Consider the following 14,716-nt stretch of genomic DNA (forward strand, 5'->3'; position numbering starts at 1 on the left):
GTCCTGATCATTGCCATGCTTTGTCTCCATGTGCTATGCCTGTTCGACCTTCAGGTATCAGAGTTGGTTCAGGTTTACTTCCCTTGACTCGAAACTCAGTTCAATTTGGCAACCAATTCAGTGGGGTCGGGCAGTGTTCAAGGTATGGGATGCTTTTGATTATCTACCGATCTGTCCCCAGGAGTGGGGAGCTGTAAGTTTGAGCTGCCATCTTTCTATGCAGTTTCTCAGGTTCAACTGCAGCTTTCAATAAGTACAAAACTCTCTAGTTGTGCTATTTTATATTTCACACAGACTACAGATTTTAGATAAGGAGTCTGTCATTAGCAGAAGATTGAAAAGGTCTAGGCCTGTGAAAAATTACTTTAGTGTCTGCATCATTTTAAAACTTTCTTAAGCTCCCTCTACATGATATAATCAGCTGTTTAAAAACACCCTTTCTGGGGTGATGGGGATACTGAGGACAGCATGTGTATTAAGCTGTAGCTGTCATGTTAGACCCTGTATGTATGTTATTCAAAGTCGTTAAATCGCGGGAGGATTGTGAAAAATTACAAACGGACCTTACGAGACTGGGCTTCTAAATGGCAGATGTTTAATGTGAGCCAGTGCAAAGTGATGCATGTGGGAAAGAGGACCCCAATTATAGCTACGTCATGTAAGGTTCCACATTAGGAGTCACGGACCAAGAAAGGGATCTAGGTGTCATTGTTGATACGTTGAAACCTTCTGCTCAGTGTGCTGTGGCGGCTAAGAAAGCAAATAGAATGTTAGGTATTATTAGGAAAGGAATGGAAAACAAAAATGAGGATGTTATAATGCCTTTGTATCGCTCCATGGTGCGACCGCACCTCAAAAAAGATATAGTGGAATTTGAAAAGGTGCAGAGAAGGGCGACGAAAATGATAAAGGGGATGGGACGACTTCCCTATGAGGAAAGGCTAAAGCGGCTAGGGCTCTTCAGCTTGGAGAAAAGGCGGCTGAGGGGAGATATGATAGAGGTCTATAAAATAATGAGTGGAGTTGAACGGGTAGATGTGAAGCGTCTGTTCACCCTTTCCAAAAATACTAGGACTAGGGGGCATGAAGTTATAATGTAGTAAATTTAAAACGAATCAGAGAAAATTTTTCTTCACTCAACGTGTAATTAAACTCTGGAATTCGTTGCCAGAGAATGTGGTAAAAGCGGTTAGCTTAGCGGAGTTTTAAAAAGGTTTGGACGGCTTCCTAAAGGAAAAATCTATAGACCGTTATTAAATGGACTTGTGGAAAATCCACTATTTCTGTGATAAGCAGTATAAAATGTTTTGTACATTTTTGGGATCTTGCTGGGTATTTGTGACCTGGATTGGCCACTGTTGGAAACAGGATGCTGGGCTCGATGGACCTTTGCTCTTTCCCAGTATGGCAATACTTATGTACTTATGTATGTTACCCATTATTGGTTGCAAACGGCCAGAACACAGGATTGGGATTCCTAATGTGATTCCCCTGACGTAGCTCTTAGTGAAACAGGGTCTCCCTGTCAGGCATCTGGGAGTGCTATAATTGGCGGAGGGCTGGATTGAAAGGCTGAGAATGCAAGGGTTTGGAAGTGTTACCATGGAGTGTTCAATTCTGCTGCCCTACCCGTGCCGCCTTTGGCCTTTCCTGTGAATAACAGTGGGCTTGTATGGACATTGGGACCAAGAGAGATTGCGTTCCTGCACTGTGAAGTAAGTAGAGTTTTTTTTTTCCTATGATGGTGAGCTGTGCCCACATCTTTAAAGCACTGTAGGTGGGGGACGCTTTACTGAGGTTTTTTTCTCCACTTATAAACGTGTAGTGAATTGTTGTGGTGTCCGGTGCCTTGAAACCCACCAGTATAATCTTTTGAGATTTTCTTGACCCTGTATGTATTCCACACAGAATGCAGCAAAAACAAACTGGTCTGTCAACCATTGACTTTTACACGGAAGCTGTTTTTCAGATAACCCAGCTAATAATGTATAACATCCAGAATAACATTAAGCCTTGCTCAACAGCGTGTCTTATTTTATCCATTGTTCTTCCAAAAAGGATTGCATGTCTTTTTCACAAAAGTAGTAGAAGAAATCAGATTTCTTCTAGAAGATGAATACCAGTCAGGGGTTCACAAGTATATTCCAGTGCCTATTCTGGATACATCATTTTTGTTCTTAGTATAATGAATGTCTAATGTGTAAGGCGACCGTAACTATTGTGTGACCTACTCTATATTTGCAGGCTGTGAAAAATCAGAACCAGGTGGAAGTGGTGGATGAGGAAGCCATGTCACAAATTCATAAAGGCCATGACACCATGTGTGTGGTATTGACTAGCCGTTACAAGAATCTAGACACTGTGCGGGCTGTTTGGAGCACTGGAGACATCAAGGTGAGGTCTGGTGTGGCCCTGCCTTTGTTTATTGTGTCACTAAAGCAGTAATTTTCCTTCAGAGAATCAAAAATTGAAAATCCTGCTGATCTGTCCACAGTGTAAAGTCTACTAAAACAGACTAAGGCACAAGCTACAATCCTCTTTAGAAATTCTGTGTACATTCTGCAGCTTTGTTGCTTACTGATATAATCCTAACAGGAATCTGGCAATCATACAGATTACAGTTGGGACGTGTTCAGGTTCATATTGTTTGTGATGTAACAATAGAACTCATTACATCAATCAGGAGTTATAGGAAGTACCTCTCATAGCTTAGCACTGCCATACAATACTAGTTCTAATTGCTAATCAGTGATTTTTAAAGATCTGTTGCCATGGACAAAAAATCAGGTGAGAGAACTGATGCTCCCCAATCAATAATTCTTCCTCTAGAATGCTGATATTGGATTCTACTATCTGGTCTGCTTGCTTGTCAACCACCCTCCTTCACAACCCACTTCCACCACCATTCTCTGCCTCTTACCCTCCTAGTTTTATTACTATTTTAATCCCATTTTGCTCCACTGAAGGTACCATTGAGGGAAGGAGAAGAGGATCTTAAAAAGGGGCTCAGGAAGCAGAGAGGAAAAAAGGCCTGAAGTTTAGAAATTAAGTCTGTATGAGAAGGAGCTTTTTCAAATCATATGGAGGTCTTAAGAAAAGTTTGTTGGAATACAAGAAATATTGTCCTTGTATCTAAGAATATAGGAAAAGATATTTCAGTGTATACTACCCTAGAGATAAGGCTCCATTGTTAATACAATTCAATCATCCTGGTTAGGGGCCAGTGCAATAATGTACCTGACTTTTTGCACAGGTTAGCTTAGCTTTAGTGCACCATTTTGGGGGTACATAATGCATAAAGGAGTTTTGTGTATGAGCTCTATGCAAAGCCTTGGGGTAGACATTAGAGCACATCACATTTAAATCCTATAGTAATGAAGATATTAGGTATTCCATACAGATGTAGACAAGTGCACAGAAGATCTGAAGGCTGAGTGGAGGGTCCTCTAATTCTGGGGTGTTATAAAAGATTAGCTTGTTCTTTTGCTAGTGAGAATTTAATGTCCGTTTCTTCTCTTTATTGTGGACTGGCAAGTCTTTCTGGCTTCCTTGAAGAGAAGGAGCTGAGGGGTGAGGTGTGCTGAAATAAAGAAATGCTGGATGGTTGACATTGCATTTCAGTTTGCATGCACATCATATTATTGCAAAGCTGTATGAATAGCATTTCAGCACGTGCACAGATGAATGTACATACAATTCTAGGTGCCAATACAATTTTCTTGTGTGCCAAAATGTAGCTGCTAGTAGTGCAGACCTGTATGTGTATACTTTCAGTTTGCTTTACCACATTAGTGCGTATTTTTTGTGCACAGCCTATTAACTTACTGCATCAGGGAGCAGTTTTTTCTTTTATGTTTGCTTTAAGGTAACCCTTCTTTAATGTAGAGCCCTAACAAATAGCTTCTGTTTTGTTACTGTTTTGTTTGACCTCGTTTTCGTCCTCCTTGGGCTATTCCATATGGAGGATTGAACGTACTAAGTTCATCCAGAAGATTCTGAATTGTTTTTCTTACTTCCATTGTCACCCAGTCCCATGGGGGTCTGGTCTGGGCAGGCATCAACAGCCGCAATTCGAAACTAATTCCCATAACTACTGCTTTCTGTCTTTCTGGATCTAGGTATATTCTGGGCCATTTATGTTCCCACATATAGTCTGTTAGAATCTATCAGTATTTTGTGCACCAAAAGAGTGTCCGGTGTGTGTTTAGTTTTGTTTAGTTAGTAAAAATAAGGAATACTTGAAAATAAAGACAGAAATAGATTTCAGATAGAAAGATATTTATTCTTACCAATGTTTCAATTCAGTACAGACATCGGACAGATTCTGGGTTCAATAGCACAGCGCTCCGCCGTCTGAGAAGTGCTGAGGACGACTTCTCAAATTAAGCCAAAATCTCTCTTCTTTTATACACTTACCTCTCCATAGAAGTCTATGGTGAGGTTCAGTTATTTCTCAATTTCTGCGGTTATACTTTCGCGTCCTGCCATCTGTGCATTTGTACCCAGCTCCTTCCGTTCCATCTATTTCAACAGGTTGCCACATTTTCCGGTTATGTCAACATGTTTTTGGAACAAACTGTGTTTGCGGTTACTAACTTTTTTTCTGTTGAGATATCAGTTTCACATAATGTTTTTGTAACACCTCTCATCACATCTTCTGATCTCTGTATCATTTTATACATTAATATAAACAATTGACTCCATTTTGAAAGCCACATTTTTTTCCATTTTATCCATCATTCTTTCATTACAGGTGCTATATTTTATTTGAATATTGTACCTGTTTGTGTTAAGACTCATTGTTCAGACCTGCTTTCTGCAGATTCTCAAATATTAATTCATTTGTTACTTGTTTGGCCTAATCAGTACTTTTTCAGATGTTTTTGGCTCTGTGGCTTTGTCCATCACAATTCCAGTGGTAGATCTAAAACCAGGCCATATATTAACACTTCCTGCATGGTCCTAACTCAGAGCTTCCCAAACTGTGGGTCAGGACCCTAAATGAGTCATGACCAGAGTGGGCATCTCATAGGACATCATTGTCCTGCACTGCCAGGGGTTGCTTGCTTTCCGTGACCACACAGTTTGGGGTCATGTTTGCATAAAGATTTTTTAAGCACTGGCCTAGCTATCCACAAAAACCCTAATGGACATTCAAAAGCTGAAGAGTGTAAAGGGGTTCAAACATAAGGGAGACAGACATTGTTCAGAGTCAGTGTGCAAGAGTTTAGTAACTCTGCGCCATACCCAGGACTTGTGCTATCAGTGGATAAGAGTTTTAATTTTTCATTAACAGAGGATCTGTTGATGAAAAGACCACACCACTTTCAAGTTCAATCGGCGCTGTTCAGGATTAGCTAAAACCCAAAATACAGTAGTCCTTAATTGTGCTGCCCAGTGATATCTTAAATTCAGTAGAGTAGACAAGCTTCCTCCCTCATTGCTGTTAACAACAATTACAGAATCCTAGTGTGCTTTCTATTCTAGATTAATTCTTTTTTAAACTCCTTAAAGTAATTTGGAATTGTACATGGAAGCAGTGTCATTAAAAATACCATCATCCTAGGAACCACATTCATTTTAATTTTAATCCTGGTCAGGGGGAACTTAGAAATAATGTTCAGTTTTGCAAGTTCTCTTAATGCAATTGAGCAGGAGAGGATAATAAACCTGTATAAATACTTTGTTAATGGAAATCATACCTAAATGTGTGTTTGGTGTGGGGAGGGGGGGGGAGTCTGTTGAAATGGAAAATATGACTTGATCCTGAATTCCATTCATCATTGACATTAAAGGAGAGTACAATTGATTTGGATTTGTTTAACGTATTACCAGATATATCAAAAGAGTTCTAACATCTTCATAAAACTAGGGAGAGAAAATGATTTCTCTGTGTGAAATCAATGTATCTTCAGTATGTAAGGCAACTTTGTTCAAAGTATTTCTCACTTCAATACCAGCAGCATCCAGACAAAGGTTTATTTGTGCAAAAGGCTTTAAGCAGGGTGCAGGCAATAGAGGAATGAGGGGGCAGCCCTTGCTAGTCCTCTTCAGTAGCTGGAAGGATTGTGTTTAAATTGCCATTAATTCTCAATTTAGCCAAAGAGGAAAAATATAAAGGGCCTGATATTCAAAAAGGTTTAGCTGAGTAGGAAGTTGGGGGGAGGGGTCCTTATTGTCTCGCAGGATCTGTCTTCTGTGCTCATGACAGATACCTGAGGAATCTTAGTCCCTGACCCCCTGGCTGTCTCAGCAAATTCTTTAAAATTTTGATTCCTCTCCCTCCCCTCTCTCCACACACACAGCCTCATGGATTAATGTACAGTTCCCAATAAAGGTTAAGGAAGCAGAGGAGGTAAGACTGTGGTGGGAGGGAGTCTTATAATGGGTAGTAATAGCTTGTACTAGTCACTCTTAGGAAGTGTAGTGCTGGAGTGGGTATATCTGTGGGTGAGAAGGAACTCCCGCAGAAAGGCCTGTTTTTACTACTGTGTCCCTGTAGGTCTCCTCTGTCTCTGCTTCTCTAGGTCTGCCACTTCGTTCTCCAGAGATCAGACTCGTTCTCTAAGAGCCATGAACTGTTCACACTGATATTTACATATACAACTTCTCACCGATTGGTAGATAATTATACATGTGGCACTTGGTGCAAAATGCCAAATAGCCCTTGTCTTGCTGGACTGGTGTCTAAATAATAACTCAACAATATCAGACTGCAAAGCTACTAAACGAGTTAGGAATGTGTTGTCTAATACAGAGATAGGCAATTCTGGTCAAGAGTCCCGGGCAGGTCATATTTTCAGGATATCCACAATATGCATGAGAGAGATTTGCCTGCACTACCTTCTTGGTATGCAAATCTATCTCCTGCAACTTCATTGTGGATATCCTGAATACCAGATCTGCCTGGGGATCTCAAGGTCTGGAATTGCCTACCCCTGATCTAATATAGGGTGCTTTGGGTTTACTACTTGTATTTTATGTTGCTTAGTTAATGACTTGTAGGGGACTAGAATTAATGGTTCATTTTACAAAGAAGGTTGACCTCAGTTCAGGTGGTATTTTACAAAAGGTGGGAACAGCCATTCCACAGATGTACACTTGGAGAAAATGAAAGGTAGAAACTTGATAGCTTCCACGTGGAAATGGGGTCACATCCATGTGAAACCAGCCCATTTTACAAGCTTATATGTATACTAGTAAAAAAAGGCCCGTTTGTGACACAAATGAAACGGGCACTAGCAAGGCTTTTCTTGGTGTGTGTATGTTTGAGAGAGTGTGTGTGAGAGTGACTGTGTGAGAGAGAGAGAGTGAATGTGCGAGTGTGTGTGTGACAGAGAGAGAGTGAGACTGGGTGCGAGTGTGTCTGTGAGAGAGTGTGTGTGTGAGAATGAGAGTGTGTGCCATGGCCCCCCTCCTCCCTCCCTCCGAGTTCCAGGGTCCCCCCTCCCTCCCTCCGAGTTCCAGGGTCGTCCCCTCCCTCCGAGTTCCAGGGTCGTCCGTCCCCTCCCTCTGAGTTTCAGGTTCCCCCCGTCCCCCCCTCCCTCCGTCTGAGTTTCAGGTTCCCCCCTCCCTCCGTCTGAGTTTCAGGGTCCCCCTCCCTCTCTCCCAGTTCCAGGGCCCCCCCCCCTCGGAGCGTGACATCACACGTATGAGGGTGTTGTCGTCCCTCCCTCCCTTCCAGTTCCAGGCCCCCTACTTCCAAATTTTAAAAGTCATCTTCACTTACGAATTCGGGTTTACGGTGGCCGGCAGCAGCGGTAACAGGCATGCAGGCTCGACCCTTCTTTCTCTCTCTCAGCTCTGGTCCAGCCCTTGCGGAAACAGGAAATTAGGGCGACCCCAGAGCTGAGAGAGAAGGGTCGAACCTGCATGCCTGTTACCACTGCTGCCGGCCTCCGAAAACCCGACTTCGTAAGTGAAGTTGACTTTTAAAATTTGGAGGTAGGGGGGCCTGGAACTGGAAGGGAGGAAGGGAGTGACGTCGTGTTCCGTTGCCTGGCAACTCTGCATTGTTCCCTTCCAGTGATTGGTCTTTACGAACACGGAAGTACGTGACGTCGTTTCAGGAGATGGATACAGCAGGAGCACGAATGCTTCAAGGCTTCACTTTCACGGAGTCAGCTTCAGAACGTTGGAGGTGCTTTTTATTATATAGGATATGTATGAGTGCTGCTAAAGAGCGCTTTTTAAAATGCGCATGTGCCTCTGAGCTAGTGCAAAACCTGACGGGGAATTTTTTTTTCTCTGTATTTTTATGTTCCCATTGTAAAATGGGAATATATATGTAGTTTTTTGGTGCACCTAAACCGTGCTCCCACCATGTGGCCTTTATTTTTTTCTTTGTGGTATAAAATAGCAGCTTTCTGAAATCATGTAATTTGTGCTGCTGCCCAGAGGTAGGGTTTGGGGGTGTAGAAGTTTTTTTTATTTCAGGCCTGAGGTGCACTAGGCATTGGTTTAAAATAACACAACTCTGGGAGGAAGTGACGTCACCATCAGGGATGGACGCCTGAACTTTGAGCTCCGTCGGAGCAGAGGAGAAAGCGGCGAGTTCCCCCAATAAAATCGCGAAGGCAAGTGCGAATTTGAGGCGGCAGAGTCCGGGGACTGATGGCGACGCGAAAACGCCTTGAAAAATTCAAATACATAGAGGACCAGCAGGATGGAGCGGCGACTTTGGGTCACACCCCACATAAGGCTCGAGGCAAGATGGCGGATGCAGACTCGGGCTCCGAGACGGAGGGGCCGGTGGAACAGCAGGAAAGTGAAACTGAGCTTACTAAGCAAGAGGTCACACGCTGGTTTAAAGCGCTCAAAGCAGAAATGGCAGCAGTGAGAAAAACAATCAAAGATGCAGTGGTGGACATCCAGAAAGAGGTGAGAGAGATTGGCAGCAGGGTGGAACAAGCAGAGGAAGCACTGGAGCACGTGGAGGGAGACATAATGGAACTGAAAACTGAAATTAACTCTGCGTGCAGAGAAAGACAAAATGCAGCTGGACCTTGAGGACTTAGAGAATAGGTCCTGTAGGTGCAATATAAGATTCAAGGGGGTCCCAGAAACAGCAGAATATGGATTGTGCCAGGTTTATTAGAGCAATCTGTGCATCCATTTTGGCGTCTGAAGGAGAAGAGCAAGTACATGGAGAGGGCAATGAGATACTGTTTGATAGGGTGCACAGAAGCTTGGGACCCCGAAGAGATAAGCAGCCCAGAGCTATAGTGGTATGCTTTAAGGATTACAAGATCAAAGATCAGATTTGGCGAAAGGCACGCTTGATGGGGGAGATTCCCTGGGAAAATCAAAAAGTGTTGGTGTTTCAAGACTTGGCATTAGGTATCTTCAGCAGTCAAATTACAGATACCGTTGGGTTTTCCCGTTTGGCCTTCAAGTCACAGTGGAGGGCCAGACGAAGCGGGTGACTACGCTGACCGAGGCGTGGACAGTGTTGAAGGAGATGGGCTGCAAAAATATGCCGCCGGAGGGCGCTACAGGAATCCCAGGACGGGGAGTATCCACGAGGAGGGGATCGTCTTGGCAAAAGGTGGGATCTTGCAAGGAGTCTGGTTCCCGGATGCCAGAAAAGGACAGAGTGCCCTAAAGAGTAATATGAGAGACTGATGGTTATGGTTAAGTAAAGTTACAGGCTGTTTGGTAACCCAGAGGGTCCAGGAAGGAAGCTCTCAATAGTAGTATTCTGTTTTCAGTTGAAATGTTGATTGTTTGCTGCACTGTTGCAATAAAATGAGAATGGGAAATGTTGGGTGTAGGGAGATGGAAAGGGAATTTGGGGGAAGGGGGATAAGGGGGGGAGTCAGCTCTGACGAACGGTTATTTTCTCTTTGTATTAGGCTGGCGGCAAGCGGTACCGCTCAGCTACAAGGGGGGAAGGGGGGGACAAGTAGGGAAAGGGCTGAGGCTGGGGTCATGGAATGTGAATGGGTTAAATTCGCAGAGAAAAAGAAGTTTGGTGTATTGGGAACTACAGAAAAGTGGCTGGGATATTGTCTTGTTACAGGAGACACATATTAGGCGCAGAGAGGCTCATCTATTACAGCAGAGGGCTTACAGTGAATGCATAACACACTTTGACAAATGGGGGGGGGGCAAGGTGGGTGGTCTAGTCATTTATATTCGGAGAGGGATTCCCTTTGTAACTGAGGAAATTTACAGAGATGACTTGGGGCGCTGCTTAGCGGTTAGGGGGCTTCTACGTGGGAAAGCTGTGACTTGTGAATGTTTATGCACCTAGTTCAGGGCAGGGAGAGTTCTTCGCGGATATTAGAGAGGAGCTTCTTCACTTCCAAAGGTGGGGAGGACTGATCATGGGGGATGACTTTAACTTGTGGGGTACCTCGATGGACCATTCAAAGGGGTTAAACACACCACATACGGCCCATGTTTGGCGGTTGAAGTCGCTTACCTCGAACCTAGATTTGGTGGAGGTGTGGAGACTTAGACATCCGACTCAGAAGGCCTACACATTTTTTTCTCACTCTCAGAACTCATACACAAGGATTGATATGATTTGGTGTAGTCGTACATTGTGGGAGCATATTATAGATGCTGATGTGGGATCTATTTCAATTACGGACCATGCCCCAGTTGAGATTGAATTGAAAGGTTTGGGCGAGGAGGATAGGCAGCAGTTTTGGAGACTCAATGAGGGACTCCTGGGAGATAAAAAGGTATGTGAGGACATACGTAGGGTAATTCAAGATTACCGTACAATGAATGACTTGGGGGAGGTGTCGGAAGGAGTACTCTGGGATGCGTTAAAGGCAGTTGTGCGGGGACATTTAATTAAATGGGGGGCCAGGAAAAAGCGGGAACGTGAGGCTAAGGAATTGAAGGCCAGGGAGAGGTTAGCATATTGGGAACGAAGGCATCAGGAAGGGGGGATCAGGGGAGGAGTTGCGGGAGGTGCGCAAATGGAGGGCGGCCTTGGATCAGATACAGGCGGAGAGGGTGGAGTTCATGAGGAAACGCCTTCAGCAAAAATTCTTTGAATTTAGAAATAAGTCGGGGAGAATGTTAGCTAATTGTCTGCGCCACCGTCAACGGGATTCTCTGATTACAAAAATGAAAGGAAAGGGCAATCAGATGCTTTATAAGGATAAAGATATTAGGGATCAATTCCTGAAATTCTATCACACATTATATAGTAGCGAACTTGGAGTGGAGAGAGAAGAGATCCGAAAGGGTTTGAGTCAACTTAGTTTGCCCAAGATGTCTAGTGAGGATTGTGAAAAGATGGAGGCTCCTTTTCAATTGGAGGAAGTCAAGCAGGTCATAAAAGGGCTTAAAGGAGGTAAGGCCCCGGGAGTCGATGGGTACTCTGCAACGTTTTATAAAGTTTTTGCTGTGGAGGTGGGGCCGCTGTTGGTAAGGGTGGGTAATGCTTGTTTTCAGGGTAGCTCACTCCCAACTAGCATGCATGACGCTGGTATATCGCTTATACTGAAACCAGGCAAAGATCCGTCTGCATGTGGGTCATATAGACCGATGATATTGTTTAACCTCGATGTTAAGATCTTATCAAAGATTCTTGCGGTTAGACTGGGGGGGATATTGGCCAAGTTAATTCACCCGGATCAATCAGGGTTTGTGGCAGGAAGACAAGTGGCTGATAATATACGCCGTACACTTCATATAATCTGGGAGGCCCAACAGAAGGGGAGGCCTATGGCCTTGTTAAGTACGGGTACAGAAAAAGCCTTCGATAGGGTGGAGTGGCCCTATCTATGGGAGATCCTGGGGCACATGGGGTTTGGGGAAGGGTTGATAAGATGGTTGCAACGGCTATATGAGGGGCCCACGGCGAGGATTAAGGTGAATGGAGGTTATTCCAATGCATTTCAGATTAGGAGGGGTACGAGGCAAGGCTGCCCCCTATCTCCCTTGTTATTTGCGCTATCAACTGAGCCACTGGCGCAAAGGATAAGGGAGATGGGTGATATCAGAGGGTTCACGGTTGCTGGGAGGGAACACAAGTTGGCTCTATTTGCAGATGACATTCTTTTCTTTGTTACGTGTCCCTTGACGACTCTCCCAAACTTGGTGAAAGAGTTAAATCAGTTTGGTAGGATTTCGGGCTTTAAGATAAACTATGATAAGTCTGAAGTGCTGGGGGTGTCTATTCCACACAGTAGACTCATGGAGGTACTCCAGGGGTTTTCATTTTGACTAAATAAGGGGAATATTAAATATTTAGGGGTTAAGATATCCTCTGAGTTGAGTCGGCTGTATTCTCTTAGTTATGATCCATTATTTCAACAAGTGCGCAGAGATATGGCTGGATGGCAGGGAAAATGGTTATCTTGGTGGGGGAGAATAGCCTCAATACGCATGAATATCTTACTCAGAATATTTGTTCTTTTTTCAAACCTTGCCCATACAGGTACCTAAAGGAGAATTACATAAGCTTCAGGGGGAGATTTTGAAATTTGTATGGGGGGGGGGGGGGGCAAAGCATTGAGATTAAACAGGAAATTGATGTGGAAGTCGGTAGACCTGGGAGGAAGGGGGGTGCCAAATCTGGAACGGTACTTTTGGGCTGCACAGGTAAAGTTTGTATTGGCATGGAGTCGGGAGTCTCCGTCGGTGGTGGCCAGCTTAGATCACGGGATGGTACAGGGACATAGTTTGAAATCGGTTATATGGGCCTCAGTGGAACCGAGGTTATATGGGAAGATGACAACGAACCCGTTTGTGAGTCATCTGCTGACTTTATGGGCCTCCTTTAGAACAAGGTTTTGGCAGAAGAGGAACACTTCAACCTTGGCATATATAAGTGGGGAACCGGCTTTTCAAGTGGGGATGGGTCATCGGGTAGCAGGACGGTGGGAGGAGGAGGGGTTGATCTGTTTTAGGGACCTCTTAGATGATGGGGAGTTAAGGCCAGTGGAAGAGCTTCGGGAACAATGCGGGGGTAATGTGGGGGATTGTTTTTGCTATCTACAAGTTCAACATTACATGAGCCAACAAGGGTGGTTGAGGAGGGACCCGGAGGAATATGAGGAACTGGAAAATTTGTGGGGGTCATTGGGGAAAATGAGAAGAGTTATGTTTAAATCTGTTTATTAGCAAGAACTTCAAAGCTTGTACATGTTTTTCCATCAATAAACATTATTCAACATGAGTCATAACTGTCCATCAGTTAGTTAAGTGCCATAAATTGGTATTATTCCTCCCCAACTGACCCAACATCCCTCCCCCCCAAACCTTCCATGCCCTTCCCCTTCCCCCCCCCTTACCCCGCTCCCCCCTTATATCATTGCTGTATAAATTTATAAGAGGTAGATCTTTTGAGAAATGTACTTATATGATACAATGGGAACATGACTTGCAGCAGGAGTTTACGGTAAATGAGTGGAAGGCTATAATAGAAGTCAAAAAAGCCTCAAACTGTGTGTTGTTAAAAGAAAATGCTTTTAAGATACTAACGCGGTGGTATTATACACCGCATCGATTACATGCCATGTTCTCCTCGGCCACCCCACTTTGTTGGAGGTGTGGGGACAAGGAGGGGACTTTCCTGTATATTTGGTGGTCTTGTCGAACTTTGCAACCATTCTGGAGAACTGTAATGACAAAAATTACAGAACGCACGAATAAACCGTTCCAGTGTACACCGCAATGGTGTTTGCTGGGCCTAGGTAATAGAAGAGGCAATAAATGGCAAAGGCGCCTTAAGAGGATTTGCTTAACTGCGGCTAAGAGTGTCATTGCAATGCACAAGAAGCAGATGGCTCCATCAGAGTTGGACTGGATTTTGAAACTATCCCTGGTTGGGGAGCTGGAGAAGCTCACGGACAAAAGAGTGGGAATGTACAACCCAGCCTCTGAACTGTGATCTCGATTTCAGCACTTGACCCAACTTACTCAGCAGCAATAGAGCTGAGAGGGGTAGGGAGGAGGGGGAAGGGGGGTTGGGGGGAGGGAGGGGGGGTGTAGGGGGAGGGAGTAGGAAGGGGAAGGAGGGGGGGGGACAAAAAAATGAAAAATGTACTTGCATACATTGGTTGTATTGTGTTGATTGTTAATAAAAAAAACATTTAAACATTTAAAAAAAAATAACACAACTCTTCCGTTGTACGATTCCCTAATGTGGCTGTACCACATGAACTTTATCTTACCACAACATCACTTTGTATTTGTTTATACCGGAATCTGCAAACGCCTCTCTGGTACTATGTAAGCCACATTGAGTCTACAAATAGGTGGGAAAATGTGGGATAGAAATGTAACAAATAAATATACACCTGTAAGCAATGTACACAAGTAAATGCTACTATGTATATATAAGAGGTGTTTCTAAATTTGAGGTGAGGCTTACTGCTTTAAATCCCAAATTAACTGCTGTGAAAAATGTACCTCATTTTCTTATCTGAGCATTCTGTAAATACAAAAAATGCACTTGGGATGTAGAGGAACAAACACAAAGATTTTAAAAACCTCTAAAGGCCATGAAACTATACTAAGATATAACACGTTTTCCACTCTGTCACAATTTCCTAAACAGCAATATTCAGTTTGTGTTCACCAAGCAGTACAGGTAGCTTCTGCTCAACCTCTCAGGACTGAGCTAACTGTGTTGTGTATCTGTATTTGAAAGACAAGTTACTTATGTCAAATTCCATTTTTATTTTCAAGTTGCAATTATTTTGACATAGACTCTCTTGGCTGCTGTCTCCTTGCCAATTTTCAAAGG

The 14,716-nt window shown here is 43.7% G+C and overlaps 1 protein-coding gene across 1 annotated transcript in view; it reads left to right on the forward strand.

Moving 5' to 3' along the window:
• KATNB1 (katanin regulatory subunit B1) overlaps nt 1-14,716 on the forward strand; it is a 324,176-nt gene that overhangs the window by 254,580 nt on the left and 54,880 nt on the right. The window contains exon 17 of the mRNA XM_030203568.1: nt 2,245-2,394. Coding sequence (XP_030059428.1) covers nt 2,245-2,394 — 150 coding nt within the window. The remainder of the gene's footprint in view (nt 1-2,244; nt 2,395-14,716) is intronic.

The sequence above is a fragment of the Microcaecilia unicolor genome, chromosome 5, assembly GCF_901765095.1.
Source record: "Microcaecilia unicolor chromosome 5, aMicUni1.1, whole genome shotgun sequence".
NCBI classification, from domain to species: Eukaryota; Metazoa; Chordata; class Amphibia; order Gymnophiona; family Siphonopidae; genus Microcaecilia; species Microcaecilia unicolor.